The sequence below is a fragment of the Epargyreus clarus genome, unplaced genomic scaffold (genome assembly GCF_041222505.1).
Source record: "Epargyreus clarus isolate Ecla_fem2 unplaced genomic scaffold, WU_Ecla_fem_2.2 ptg000023l, whole genome shotgun sequence".
Lineage (NCBI taxonomy): Eukaryota > Metazoa > Arthropoda > Insecta > Lepidoptera > Hesperiidae > Epargyreus > Epargyreus clarus.
This window is the reverse complement of record NW_027332230.1, coordinates 2,108,081-2,123,048: the sequence shown is the minus strand read 5'-3', so window position 1 is coordinate 2,123,048 and position 14,968 is coordinate 2,108,081. Positions and strand designations below refer to the sequence as shown.

At 36.3% G+C, this 14,968-nt stretch overlaps 1 protein-coding gene across 1 annotated transcript; it reads left to right on the top strand.

Annotated features, from left to right (window-relative positions):
* The first annotated feature begins 5,852 nt into the window (after positions 1-5,852).
* LOC140751473 (uncharacterized) lies at positions 5,853-14,774 on the top strand. Its single transcript, XM_073085342.1, has 9 exons — positions 5,853-6,136; positions 6,296-6,556; positions 8,105-8,381; positions 8,616-8,788; positions 8,869-8,926; positions 9,194-9,293; positions 10,563-10,734; positions 13,613-13,773; positions 14,069-14,774. The coding sequence occupies exons 1-9, from the start codon at positions 6,107-6,109 to the stop codon at positions 14,505-14,507; spliced, it is 1,671 nt and encodes a 556-aa protein (XP_072941443.1). The 5' UTR covers positions 5,853-6,106; the 3' UTR covers positions 14,508-14,774.
* Positions 14,775-14,968: the final 194 nt, after the last annotated feature.

Sequence of the window (14,968 nt, the reverse complement as noted above, 5' to 3'; positions counted from 1 at the left end):
GAAAATTTTTTGACCTATTTTGGTGTTTTTTTCCAATTCTATTGCAGTAAATCAATTTTTAAAAAGTATGGAATTAATCTCCATTAAATTATCTCGACAATAGTATGCAAAATATCTTGATTCCGTGAACTATCAAGGCTATAATAATAAAAATAGCCGCCAAAATGAAGCGAAAAAAATTTTTCGATCGTAAAGCACTCTCTGATGCTTCGCATCATGAGTCGTGCAAATGTGATGCAAGATTATAGGAAACAGATAAAGTATCTCCAAAATCGCATTAACAATTGCATTTACTGTAACGAACAATAATTTTAGGTAAATAATTTTAAAATATTGCATTGATCATACTTCGTTAGGTACTTATCGACTTCTACATCAAACACTATCATTTGAAACACAAAATGCATTATAATCTATTATAATTTATAATATTATAAAGATAGGTGAAGATAGGTGATAGGCAGTAGCCACTTACCATCAGGTGGACTGTAACCTCGTCTGCTACTCCTATATTATAAAAAAAGGAAAAAAAGAATATTAACAAAATAAGTTATAATTAGTTAAATATTTCTGAATTGACCTATGCATAAAAAACAGTTTGCATATTTTAGGTAAATAGTCCGATTGTGCTTTGACAAAACTACTTTCAATCATTGAGCTTGATTATTCCTAATAATACTATGTAGAAAAATCGTACTAGGTAATAAAATAACACTGTAGGAATATAGACAAAAACAAAATTTCTCTCAAACAGTTTGAATATCGACGCCGATAAACATCGTAACACGCTATGTGGCGTCATTTTTCGATTCGACCAATGGAAATGCGTTTTGTAAATTTGAATTGTGCGCGCATAATTTACGATTTTTGATTAAAGTTTTAAACAATTTAATACGAAATAAAGAAAAAATAATGGTTTAGATGTAATTTCAGGACCGTAATGTTCCGAGGAAAAAAATAACAAGCAAATCTAAATCACATGCATATTCCCTGGCAGTGATTTTGCGGTGAGGCGCGGTGCGGCGTGGCGGTAGAATGGAGTTTTTGGCGGGAACCTAATTGTCATAATCGTCATTATTATAAAGTATTTATGAAAATATATCTTCCTCTAAATGTTTCTTTTATTGTGATACACTCAAGAAATATAGCTTTATATAATGTTTTAAAAATCTTTGAATGGTGACATTAAGGTACATCATAGTATATTTTAAATAAAAGATAGAAATTGTTTCCAGTTAAACTTTAATTTTCATTTGCTGCAGAATGACATTTTTGCGATTTTCCAAAATAACTTGAGAGCACTTTTCTGACAGCAAGACGTTTATTCTGGGAGTGGGAAGACTCTCCTTGGTTTGGTGACTTGTGCCACGATTCCGCAAAGCTTTGGCGCCTAAACACTTTGCCAAGCGATTGCCATTTTTGTTCTGGAGATATTTCTTTATCTTCAAAATTTTCTTTGCTTAATGATGGCCTGTCTCCCTAAAATACAAAGGATAAATATTACCACAGTATAAGGAATATTTGTACCGTGATATTACTTACGATCACGATGATCATGGTGTATAGTCCGCGTCTCCGCGAGGTCTAAGCTGGGCTTTGCATTTGAGTGAGTGCACATAGCACATGAATAGTGTACCTAGTTATGAAGTCAAATTAAAGCGATTTATTGATTTAAGCCGGTTTATACTGATTTTAGGCAATCGTGCATCTCCCTCACTTCTGGTACTGGTAGCAAAATTATTTATTTTATTTTAATATTTTGTTTTTGTGTTTGATTTTTAATAAAATGGTATCCAATATAAATAAACGTGAATGTGGCGAATAATTGAAAATATATTATTTATGTTGTTGAAATATAATTTAAATTAACAAAAATATTATTTTTAATTAACTAAAAATGAAACGTTACTACTTGGTACAATACATAAAATTGACACATAAAAAATGTATCTAAAAATTAAAAAATAAAGAAAATAAACTTTGTAGTAGTTAAATCCACCATTTTTCTGCATAATCACAGACTTAGCTCTGATACCATCTAGACATTCACGACAAGTCTTCTTATTAAAAAAAATCACAATCTAACAAAAAGGCGGGTTTAAATACGACAAAGTTTATTGGTTCATTTCATTGCATATTATAAAAATATTTTTTACTATTCTTTTTTTAAACAAGAATACCTCTTCAACTTTTATCCCTAACTAAAAATGATAAAATTTATTTTTGAAAGTTTTTATCTGATTCTACTCTTTCTTGTGTTCACTCACACTAATGCAAAGCTCAGCTTAGACCTCGCGGACATTCATCATGATCATCGTGATGATGAGAACAATTTAGGAAACGCGAGCAGATATTAATCTATATATATAAAAGCGAAAAGATACGTTCAAAACGCATTAATCAAGGTTTTGACTAAACTACCGAAGCTACAACTATTAAATCTGAAATAAAGCTTCATTTTATAATGTAGATGCGCACTAAGACCCATAAGAAGGTAAAATAGGGGTGGAAACTTCGATTAGAAGTCCGCAGCTTTTTAAGCAAAGTCTTAGAAAATTGTTATTTGGCTTTCTGATTGAAAATAATAGGACACCTATTTCACAGTTTTTGGAAAATCAACCCTAAAGGTTTTTTAATAGGGGATGGAATTTTATTTTAAAATCCGTTTATTTGGAAACACGGACTGCAAAAATAGGATTTAGCTTTCTGGTACGAAATAATAGATCTTCATCAACAACGTTTATGGAAAATCTACCCTTAAGAGAATAAAATAGGGGTAGAAACTTCGTTTAGAAGTTCGCAGATTTTAGAGCAAAGTCTTTGTAATTTAGTATTCTGCTTTCTGATTGAAAATAATACAACACATTCTTCACCGTTTTTTTTAAATTAACCCTTAAGGACGTTTAATAGGGGATGGGACTTTATTTTGAAAAACCGTTCATTTCTGCAAGCAAGGTCTGTAAAAATTGGCAATTGGCTTTTTGGTTGGGTAGAACTTTTTTAACACCATTTATGGAAAATCTACCCCTCAGTGGGTAATATAGGGGTTGAAAATTTGTTTAGAAGTAAGCCGATTATGAAGGAAAGTCTATGAAAATTGGTATTTTGCTTTCTGGTTGTAAATAATATATCACTTATTTTTCCAATTTTTTGATAATCAACCCTCAAGGTCGTTAAATAGGGGTTGGAACTTTATTTTATAATCCGTTAATTTGGAAGCATCCACTATGAAAAAATATCATTAGACTCGATGAAGCATCTGAGTCACTGTTCTTTTTAGATCAACCCTTAAGACGGCTTTAAAAGGGTATATGCATTATGCCTTTCTGTTTACACATCTGTTTCAGCATCTTTAGTAACTCAACAATCAACCCCATTAGGGTATTATAAGTAAAGAAAGTTTTTTTAAAAACCGTTATTGAAATTACTTCCTTTGTCGTGTCTGGAAAAAGATCAGAGTGCAGAGAGGTTTAGTGTAGGGCGCAATTCCACGGGCCGTCGTAACATATATTTTTAACATGGGAATATATTGCGCGTGCTGAAGTGCAGAACAGCGGTTTTTTAGGGTTCCGTACCTAAAGGATAAAAACGAAACCCTATTACTAAGACTTCGCTGTCTGTCCGTCTGTCCGTGTGTCACAGGGCTCTATCTCTAGAACCGTAATAGATAGACATTTGAAATTCTTACAGAGGATGCATAACGGTCGCCGCTATAACAACAAATACTAAAATTAAAAATAAGTTGAAAACAAAAAGGGGTCCCTATACAACAAACTTCTATTCAATATTTTTCCAGCTAACTTTTGAACTGTTAGAGGTAGACATTTAAAATTTGTGTGTGTGTACAATGTGTGTACTCTAATGGCTGCTGCAATATTAAATACTGGAAATTAAAAAAAAAAATGTTTGCTTGTACGGAACCCTCCAGGTGCGGGTTTGACTTGCTCTTGGCCAATTATTAGTAACGCGCAGACCCGCGGGCCACAAGGGAAAGTCGCGGGCCACACACGACCCGTATATAGGAATGTTTTTGAAATTCTACTAAGGAGGTAAAAGAAGGGTTGTATGTATGTATTCGGGAATCTTTTAGGTTCGAAGTTAGAAACGTGAAATTTCAGATAACGTCTATTCAGACAAATACACGACAACGTGGACGGGTGCAAATTTCATATATGATAATGCGTAAGTTTATTCAAATTGTCCTACATTTTGGTATACTGATTAGGTACAACATCGCAACTACTTTGGACACACTGCGTGCCAACATTTTGTTCTGCCGTGGGCTATGGTTGTGGTTATGCGTGGATTAGTGATGGTGATGTGGTAGACGTTGGATTAAAATTTTGGGCTAGACCAGGGCTACAGTATCCCCTGCCTGTCGTACGAGACTAAAGGGGGACTTCTGGGAGTTGCGGGCGCCAAAAATGAGAGATCTAACCTCCCAGCCAGAGACCCTGGAAAGTACCACTGTATGTAAGGTCCCATATAATATGGACGGTTCCTATGGAATAGTGTAAGTGATAATTATTGTATCCTACATGAAACTTATATTTTAAAGAAAGTTTCATTACTGTCCACAAATTAGAGTATTATTGTATGTTTCTGAAGAAAGCTTGACCAATTTAGGTACACAGTGTTGAGAAAAAAAAGCTTTTATTAATTAAATATGAATGCAACATTTATATATTTTCTATACAGTTATTTGTGTATGTTATGTCATATCATATTTATTTTACGCGGGCGAAACCGCGGGTTCTGCTAGTTGTTGTATATATTTTAAATACTTCCGAATATATTGTTCACATTTTTAATTTTTTACGCTATATTCAGGAGTTAAAATTATAATAGTAGATATTGTGCATATGACCGCTAAATATTTTTTTCTTAAAATTATCTTCTCAAAATAGAGTATTGTGTAATATGTAATCGGTTCTTAGTGACCGACTACGATGTTACTGCCATCTAGTAAATCATTTGATAACTTTTCAAATAAGTTTGGCCAATCAAATCAACCGCCTAGATGGCGTAATTTGTTAACTAATGTGACGCTGACGTTTACTTTTAAGTGTGCCTGTATGTAAAGCGGGGTATACTGAAACATTTACAGTTTTTTTACAAAACCTTTCATTCTGACATATATTTCACGAATTAACGATTTATTACCGGAGGTATAGTCCACGTTAAACTGCTAGTCCGCTCTTAATATAGAAATGAATCGCGTCGCCATAGCAAATTGTATGACTACACCTGCTCGCAACAATTTCAGAGCGGACTAGCAGTTTGGCACGGACTCGTGAATGACATTTTTCCTCTCCACATCTAGGTTACTTTTATTATAATAAATAGTTAATTTTAAGTCAAAGCGAAGTTTGATAAATACTTTGTAAATCATTATAACTTACATCATTAGACTTTGTTGATCGAAGTTGATTTCGGAAGAAATTGCTGATAGACTTTTTCCAATTCTTAGGGTTTTTATACGAGTTAATTTCCAAGTTACCAGGTCCTTCAGCCAGGACTTTTTTATTTTTCTTCGTGGTTGTTTCCTCTTCTTTGTGTACACCTTCGTTTTGAAACTGTGCACCTTCCGGACATAACATTTCGATGTAAAAATTCTCAGAACTTTTCACTAAACGTTTCAAAATTTCCAATAATTGTCATCTACAGTTAAAGATTTTACCGTCGTAGTGTCGTACGTCTCGTCATTCAAAAAAGGAATTCACTGAAAAAAGTATTTTGTTTCTCACCAGTTTTCGGTTTCCTACAAATTATCTTCTTACTAACGTAACACCTCATAATATGAATATAATTATTTAATAATTATAAATTGATACAATAAATTTAATAGATTAAATTAAGTATAGGTATTATTTTTATATTTAATTTACTATAATATTATAAAATGAAATATTTTGTAATCTGTGGGATTAATGACCGTGCATGTGATATTTCAGAAAAGACGCAAATTTTGGCGCGGCACCGCATCTGGAAATTTGCAATAATTAACTACTCAATTTCATATTTTAATGGAATGATCAATTTATGATCAAATTAAAGGAATAAATCCTTTGGGTCTATAGGGTTTCGTTTAAGTTTATATAATAAAATGACTGCAATGCCCACGCCGACCTCACAGGTAGGAAACTTCCTTATAGTTTTAATAGTTATAATCGTCTTTATTAGTAGTATATCGATGGTTATAATAAAATAATGTCGGCATCAGACAATCTGATTTGAGACTGAGACTATATTTAAAGGAAGTAATGGTATTTAGACACTTTTTGTTTTGTTTTAGGCAATGTTGGAATGGGTTAAAGTATTCCCAGCTCAAATGAATGAGAACTACATTAGTTCCGGCCAATTTATGAAACAATTAACAATTGTGGCAATGAGTACAATTACTTATTTGAAAAATGTGTTTCCCGAAGATAGCTACAATGTAGAGACCTTCGCGGGAATAAAATTGAAAATTTTGAAGGAAAAATGTTGCGACGAGGTAGCTCAATTCCTAAGCACCACTTTGAAACAAGCATTCGATGCGTTTGATCATAAATATGTAAGCAAATTTTTAATACAAAGAAAACGTATAATTTTAGGAGTACTTAGACATTTAGTAAATATATTTTTCAAATCATTCGAATTACAGATGATCACCCACGTAGGTAAACATACACGCACACACACACAGACATTGACTATCATAACATATATGAATGTAGAATGTAGATAAATAACACAGTCATACTGCGGTTCTTTGAGTGGTTGTTGGTGCCGTACATTTTGAGTCCACCACCAGTACCAGTGGTTGATGGTAAATGGCCACTGCCGCCCAAGGACAATATGAACTCCATATGTAAAAGAGGTTTTACCTGAAGCCAATTACACATGCGTTGCAACATTGTAGGACTGAGGAGGTCACCTCAATGGTCTTCGCGCACATGCCTTATGGCTCATTTTCATTGCTCGATAACTCGGTCGATAAACAGCATGCGGGGAGTCCCCGAATACGGTATAACAACTAGTGAAAGTGCGTCGTCAATATGTAGTCGATATACAGCATGCGGGTGCTCCCCGCAGCGGCCTTAACAACCAATGAAATTCGTCGGTTGGTGTAAAGCAAGCAAAATGCGGGCTGCGGGGGTTTAGTCGGGGGGGTTGGGGGGTCTTTTTTTCTTTTGTCTTTAGTGAAGCTAATAATTTCTTCTTAAGTATGTCAGAAATAGAAAAAAAATGGTCCACACAACATTAATTGGTGTTCCATAGCAGGTACGTCTATTCAGCACCACAATTTCAAAACTACTGTCTAATGTGCGGTGAGGAATATCAAACATCCCGCATGCGGGCGTCATCGACTAATGAAAACGTTTACCGCATGCGGAACATATGGCATGCTTAAACAGAAATCTCCCGTACCCCGCATGCGAGTCCCATAGACTAATGAAAACGGTTACCGCATTTGGGCCCTACGGCATGCTTAAACAGAAATCTCCCGTACCCCGAACGCGGGCTCTAACGACCAATAAAAATGAGCCATTAGATGATCATTTGTCTTGGGGGGCGTTCAAGTATTACGTAACGCAATTTGGGGGGGAGGGGGGGTCTTGTAAAACGTTACGATGCGTTACAGGGGCGGGAGGGGGTCTTTCTTAATACACGTTACGTAACATTTTTTAATAAAAAAATAGAGAATTAAAACTCCTAAATTGGCAACCCTTTTCATTTACGGGGAATCCCTTGAATGAGTGGGTTCAGCCGAACTGAGTCCCGAGTATTCTGAGTTAGACTAAGTATAGTACAGTATAGCAGTATATATGCTTTGACTATACTTAAACTAACTTAGAATACTCAGGACACCTAGTTCGGCTGAACACGCCCAAGGATAAAAACTATAACATAACTTTTTAGCGAGTTTAGGGTAAAAATTGACACTTGAGTGTTACGTAACGTTTAGAGAGGGGGGGGGGGGTATAGAAAAACGTTACGGTGCGTTACAAGGGGGGAGGGGGGGTCAAAAATCTTCAAAAATTGCGTTACGTAATACTTGAACGGCCCCTTGTTAATTAGTCATCACTAATATTGTTTTCATTTACTTTTGTTTTTAAAGCTTTACCAGCTAGCTCTATGTTTCTATGAAAATCAGTGCAAAGTCGAAAATTTATTTGAGTACCACATTTTCGAGTATTCATATCACGACGACAGAGTGACCATGAACGTGCATTTGAAAAACCGGGACAACACGAAAAACTCTACGAAGTTCACCTTCGAGAACGTTAGGGAACGGACTATCTACTTGATCAGAACCTGCGTCGTCGTAATGCAGGCCTATCAGAATGAACTGCCCTCTACTTACGATATCAGCTTGAGACTGTATTATAACAAAGGTAAATTCTTAACTAACTTGTACATTTTCTAAGTATTTGCTTAAATTGTTTTCGGAAGAATTGATTTTGATGCAAAATAATACCTTTATAAGGTTTACCAGATATAATTACAGAAAGTTACAAAAATTATATTCATGTTGCATTCCCTCTCACTGCTTTTACTAAGTACATTATAGGTATAAGAAGGGCCTTTTAATTAGGTCCGTAAATTTATTACGTATTGTGCATGTACAGAGACCCCGCTGGACTATCAAGCGCCGGGGTTTCACCACGTGGAGGAAGCGGAGGACCCTCTGCAGAGCTCGCTGGCGGACAGCATCAAGCTGGGCTGGGTGGAGACGCCCTTCCACAAGGTCGTCACGCGCTCCTACATCCAGGACGACGCGAAAGCCAGCCGTGAGGCTATCGTAAGTTAAATGCGTGCAATCAAGTTCACTGTAAATGTTTTCTTTTAAAACTTTATAAAATTATTTTATATTAATTCCAGGCATCCCAAAATCCACCAGCGATGACGCAGGCCGAGTTAAACTCATCTAATGTATCAGGCAAGTATCATTAAGCATTTCGAAAAAGAAGGAGGCCTATACCTATACCTACTCGGCTGTACATTTGTAGTTAAGTTGGGGGATAGCGTGAGGATTTCGGGTCTCGAGGGCACCCTCTTTACAGAGGTCGTTTTCATGGGGAGACAGACGTAGAATCCATCTGGTTTTAAATGTGCACTGTTCTTCGTACACATTTGTAAATTATGAAAATTTGCGTTCTGATTTGCAACATGAGGTACCTACATGACATTATTTCAAATGTAACAGGTCGCGTGTTGTCAACAAGTGGCAATGAAGTGCGTATGTTGTGTCCGTGCAACAAATACGATCGAGACGAATTGAATCAGTCCCCGCTGCTTATATGCGAGTAAGTGATTTTCTTATTTAATTAGGTCTTATATGTAATATACGAGTAGGAAGATTTTTTATTAAGTGTGGATAATGAAATCTTAAATTGTGACGAACTAGATATTACCGGTAACCGTAACCCTTTATCGTTCGAATTCGGAGGCACCACTGCTACACTTATTTTAGCCTAATACCTAATAACAGAGTTTAGTCCTGCTGTGTTCCGTTTTGAAGGGTGTTGGAAGGGAGACATATTACTTTTACATATTGCAACTTAGTTCTTACGGGTAATAACATATCGCAGGCATATACAGTGAAACCGGGATGGTACGGTTTTTTTTAAATATAGGAGTAGCAGACGAGCATGCAGTCCACCTAATGGTAAGTGGCTACTGTCGCCCATGGACATCTGTAATCAACCCGAGATAGGATTAGATATTCCTACCTGAGGTCGGCCACAGAGGCGTCGCTACCCCTGACGACTAAGCTGGAACGCGTCGGGAATGTCTGTCTCCCTTACCACACCCTTCAAATTGAAACACAGCAGCGCCTAACACTGCTGTTATTAGGTAGAAATAGGTGTGGCGGTGGTGCCGCCGGAGTCGAACCACAAAGGGTTCTACCACCTTTCGGATGGGGGGATTTAGCCGCCACACCTATTTCGAAGCGTGAATCGGTCCTGCGTTTCATTGAAATGGGGCAGATACTGGCTGACTTGCATATTTGGCTACTTTCTTAGTCTTCAGCGGTAGCAACGCATCAGCGATCAGCATCACGGCGACGGCTACAGATGTCTACAGGTGGCACTGACCACTCACCATCAGGTGGAGTGCACACTCGTTTGCTACTTAAAAATAATTCGCCAAGTACGAGACGAACTCGCACATGGAGGCTTCCGTACCACCAAATGTTCATTATTGTTTACTTATTTTGTTCATTTTATTATTTTCAACAATATGTACTTAGTTTTGTGTCATATAAATAGATGGCGTTGTGGTGATGATTAATGATACGTAAACAATGTATAATAAATCTATAATAATAATCTATGTATAATAATAAATAAAATATAATTATATACAATGACTATATAATTGATTAAATAAAAAAACACTGCCTAAAAACCGTCACACTCATCACTGCGGATGCTGCTTGTTCGCATACCGAGTGCATACCGAAATCGAGGCGCGTAGGTATAACTTGCGTTCCGTGCGTTTGTATGAAGATAGAATACTGTGTAGATAATTATACTGTGGCATCACCGTGCAGCAAAGGGAATTCCCCGCAGGTGTTGCGGCTCGGCGCAGCACGCCGCGTGCTTCGGCGTGCGGCGCGCGGCGGCGGCGGCGGCGGCGGCGGGGGCTCGGGCGGGGGGGCACGCCTGCGCCGCGTGCGCCGACGCGGGCCGCCGGCCGCACGCCGACGCGCGCCTCGCGCCGCTCTCCGCGCGCAAGCGCGAGGTACCCCACACACAACTACACGACCAGTGTTGCCCAATATGATATCTATAGTCTGATTCATAATTAGGTGTCCAAAATGTAAACAAACAAATGTCACTGTCAAAATTAACAAGAAACAAAAACTTTAACAAACTCAACAAAAAAAAGAAAACTTTACAATTATTCACAATTTAACAAACGCGCTATGAAAACGATAATACATTCGAGTTCAATTACAATCACGACAATGAATAACATCAGCTACGAAACTTAAAAATGACGGCACAAGAAATGTTCTGGGTTCCGATTGTGTTACCATTATCAAATTTTAATTTTCTACCATAAACCTTGTTTTTTATTATTATTACTGCATGGAACGAAATTGAGGTAATATAAATATTAGAAAATGTGAATTGATCTTAATTTTTTAAGATTATTATTTTATTATTGTTGTATTAATTTAATATTGTAAAAAATAAGAAACTACCATTTGAAACATATTTTCTTGATAGGTCAACACCTTTGTTTACATTTTGGACACCTAATTATGAATCAGACTATAACTACTGATTACTAACTACGACTACATATAGTAATCAGTAATTAAGTACAACTACAGATTACAAAAAGTAATCTTAAAAATTGTAGTTGCAATCACGATTACACGACTTTTCATAACTACATATTTGAAATGATGTTGCGCCTTTAAAAATGCTTTAAAAACCTACATGTCGTTTGCTAGGTAATTACTTAAGAGCCTGTTAGAGCGAGAGTGTAGCGCTAAGTCCTACCTTTAAACAGACCATAGACGAGAAACGAACCCAAACCTTCAGGTTTTGACTCGGGTGGCTGTACAGGCTGTACTCTTATTCCTCGTTTTATTTCATTCCAAATATAAGTTTACAGAAATCAAATAATCAGTAGTTATAACTACTAGAGTGCAGCAATCAAATTAATAACTACATCATGTAGTTTAATTACTGCAGTTATGTTACGATTAAAAGTAGTTAACTACAATGTAATCATAAGTACATGTAGTTAACTACTTTTAATCGTAGTTACTAACCAGATTACAAAATATTAGTCAACTACGCCCTACACTGAACACGCCCACACCTGACACACACACATACACACACAACAGACACGCATCGCACACACGCAGCTATCACCCGTATGCACGAACATGTGCGTACACTATCGTTTAGTAACATCACGTGGTAGATGCAAAGGTCATAGATTAGTATAGATATCTCACCGCCTTATAATTGAAGTCAGCCATTTTCCAATTACGTATCCGACTGTCATAATGTAATTTACGCGGAACAATGCCGATATCTGCAGTAAACAGGTACAATAACAACATGAAATCGAAGAAAAAGTGCGGAGAAATGTCGTTATATTCGTAAATGCTCTAAAAAAACACATTTTTATTTAATACGCTTTTATTAGCTTCAGACGTATGTTTGTTGGTATGTTGGTATGTTAGTATGTAACGGAATCTTTGAACATGATTTTAACCCCCTTCAAAACGTCGGATTAACTCGAAATTTGGCATACTTATTAAGGACCGATGACAATTCAATATTTTAAACAATCTGACCCGTTATCCTTACTAGGATAATCAGGGTCAGCGATTTTTGTTTTCCTGAGACCCGGAAGGTCTGCGTTAAGACCAATAAAGGAATCTAAACCAGGCGCGCCGATCACCTAACCTAACCTAACCTGACCTGACCTGACCTGACCTGACCTCAACTTCGACGCGTCCGTTGTTAATAGCATCATAAAGCGGTGTCTCATCATCCTTATTCATTCAGCACTTCAACATCTGTACCTTCCTTTAACAAGATTTCCACTATTTCATTGTTCCCATTTCTTGCTGCCAAATGTAAAGGCATATATGATTTCAGCTCATCGTCATAGTCACAACTTATTTTAAGATATTATCAAAATGATAATCCTTCTACTCAATATCTATCAATAAAATATTTATAACTATTGACACCATGCACCCCACGCTTTTTTTACAATAAAAAATATTTTTATCTTATTTACACTATTCTTAATTCAAATTTAAAAAAAATATTTTCTATTTTTTAGTTGGATTTTCTATAAAAAGTGTATTTTTTTAGTTTTTTTAAACTATTATTTATTTTAATATGTTTCAAACACGGAAATGCAATTTCCAAAAAGTAACAATTTCATTTGTCAAAACTGGTTACATTTTCTTCTTAGGAGTGAGTAATTTGTACTAATCTATGGCAGAGGTATAAGTAGGTCGCGAAAAATGCCACGGGATCCCGAAGGCTCACCCGACACCCGTGCTCATAATCAAAATGCCAATTTTATTGTCATATTTTATAATAATTCAGTTACATTGCTATTTGCCGCACGAAAACCCTCGCCGAGCAGTTCCGCCCGTGAACATCATCATCAACCCATTACTGTCCAACTGCTGAGCACGAGTTCCTTCTCAGAATGGGAAGAATTAGGCGCATTATGTCATAGTCCACCGCACTGACCAAGTGCGAATTGGTAGACTTCAAATCGCTTTAAAATATTTTTTCTATTTTTAACATTTCTTGGGTACTTATGCAGGTTTCCTCACGAAGTTTTCCTTGACGGCTTGGCCGTTTAGACAAGTGAACTTTGAAGTATAACAGGTGCCTAGAATTGTAACCTCGGACGCGTCCATATAAGAAATGTTTTCTTGTTTTCAACATCGTAATTCAATAATCAATTATTAATGAGTATTATCTATGTAGACCGCGTCACTTTTGCTGTTTAACGCATGGTTAGCTTTGTAACATCAATAATATTTACTTAAATATAAGAAAAAAAAACTTTGTTAGCTATAATAATCTTTAAAAATATTATAATTATTTTCATTTCTTGTCAGTGTTTATGTATGTTCCGACGAACACTGGATTGGTGTACACAAGTGTCGACCATCAACGGCTGGGGCCTTGTCGAAAAGTTCAGCATTTCCGAGGTGAATGCCTCTAGACTGCTGAAATTACTTTATTCACAAGGAATTATCGCTAAGAATTCGGAGACAAAGTAAGTTATAAGTGCAATAAATTATAAAGCTATATTTCTCGAGTGTATCACAATAAAAAAAAACATTTGAGGAAAGATGATATATTTTCATAAATACTTTATATTTATAACAATGACGATTATGACAATTAGCTTCCCGCCAAAACTCAATTTCTCCCGCCACGCCGCACCGCGCCTCACCGCACCACAGATTAAAAATCACTCTGCCACAAAATACATATAAATTCATACAATTTTTTTTTCTTAAATCGATAGATAATGTAAAGTGTACCTAATCTGACTAAAATCTTTTTAGCCTGGATTTGCCACATAAAATAATAACCGATAAGCTGAAATCGGTAATGGACAAATTTTTCCAAAATATCGAAGAAGAAGACAACATCGTGGACCGCCTGCTAGCAGAAACCTTCGCTTCTCAGGAAAACCAATCCGACCCAATCTCAGAAGTTCTAAGTCCTTTAGAAAAGGTTAGCCTCCAGAACGCTTGCAATTTAGGTCGTGTTGTAGACAAGCCTGAGAAACCTAAAACGGGGAATGAAATGGAAGATCCAAGTTTAAAAGAATATAGAGACGCTATATTATCGAACGATAAAGTTGAGGAACTCACTAATGTGAACGAGGCATTAGGTAGAGGCCATCGAAAAAAATTTCCAAAAAGAAAGATAGGTGAGGGAACAAGCGATGGTGGTTCGTGGCCCAGGGTGGGCGTCAAGAGGATTAGAGCTAAATCGTAGTGTCGTAACTTCACGCGCCATTTTGATTTTTTCTTTATTAATAATAATGCTCTTACGTAAAACTACTGAATCACTTATTCTCAATACTTATTTTTTTCTGATTAAATTAATGTAGGTACTTCTTAAGTATAAAAATTATTATTATTTTTAGTTTTCTCTAATTAAGTTTCCAATATTGGTTACACGTTAGGTATGCAGTGGTTTCTTATGCAAATTTGATTTAAAGTATTTTCATAATAAATCTTACTTCCAATGAACTTAATTATTTTGTTTGATTTATAAATCTCTTACGTTTTTTTTTATATAATATAGGAGTAGCAGACGAGCATGCAGTCCATCTGATGGTAAGTGGCTACTGCCGCCCATGGACATCTGTAATCAACCCCGGATAGGATTAGATATTCCTACCTGAGGTCGGCCACAGATGCGCCGCTACCCCTGAGGACTAAGCTGGAACGCCT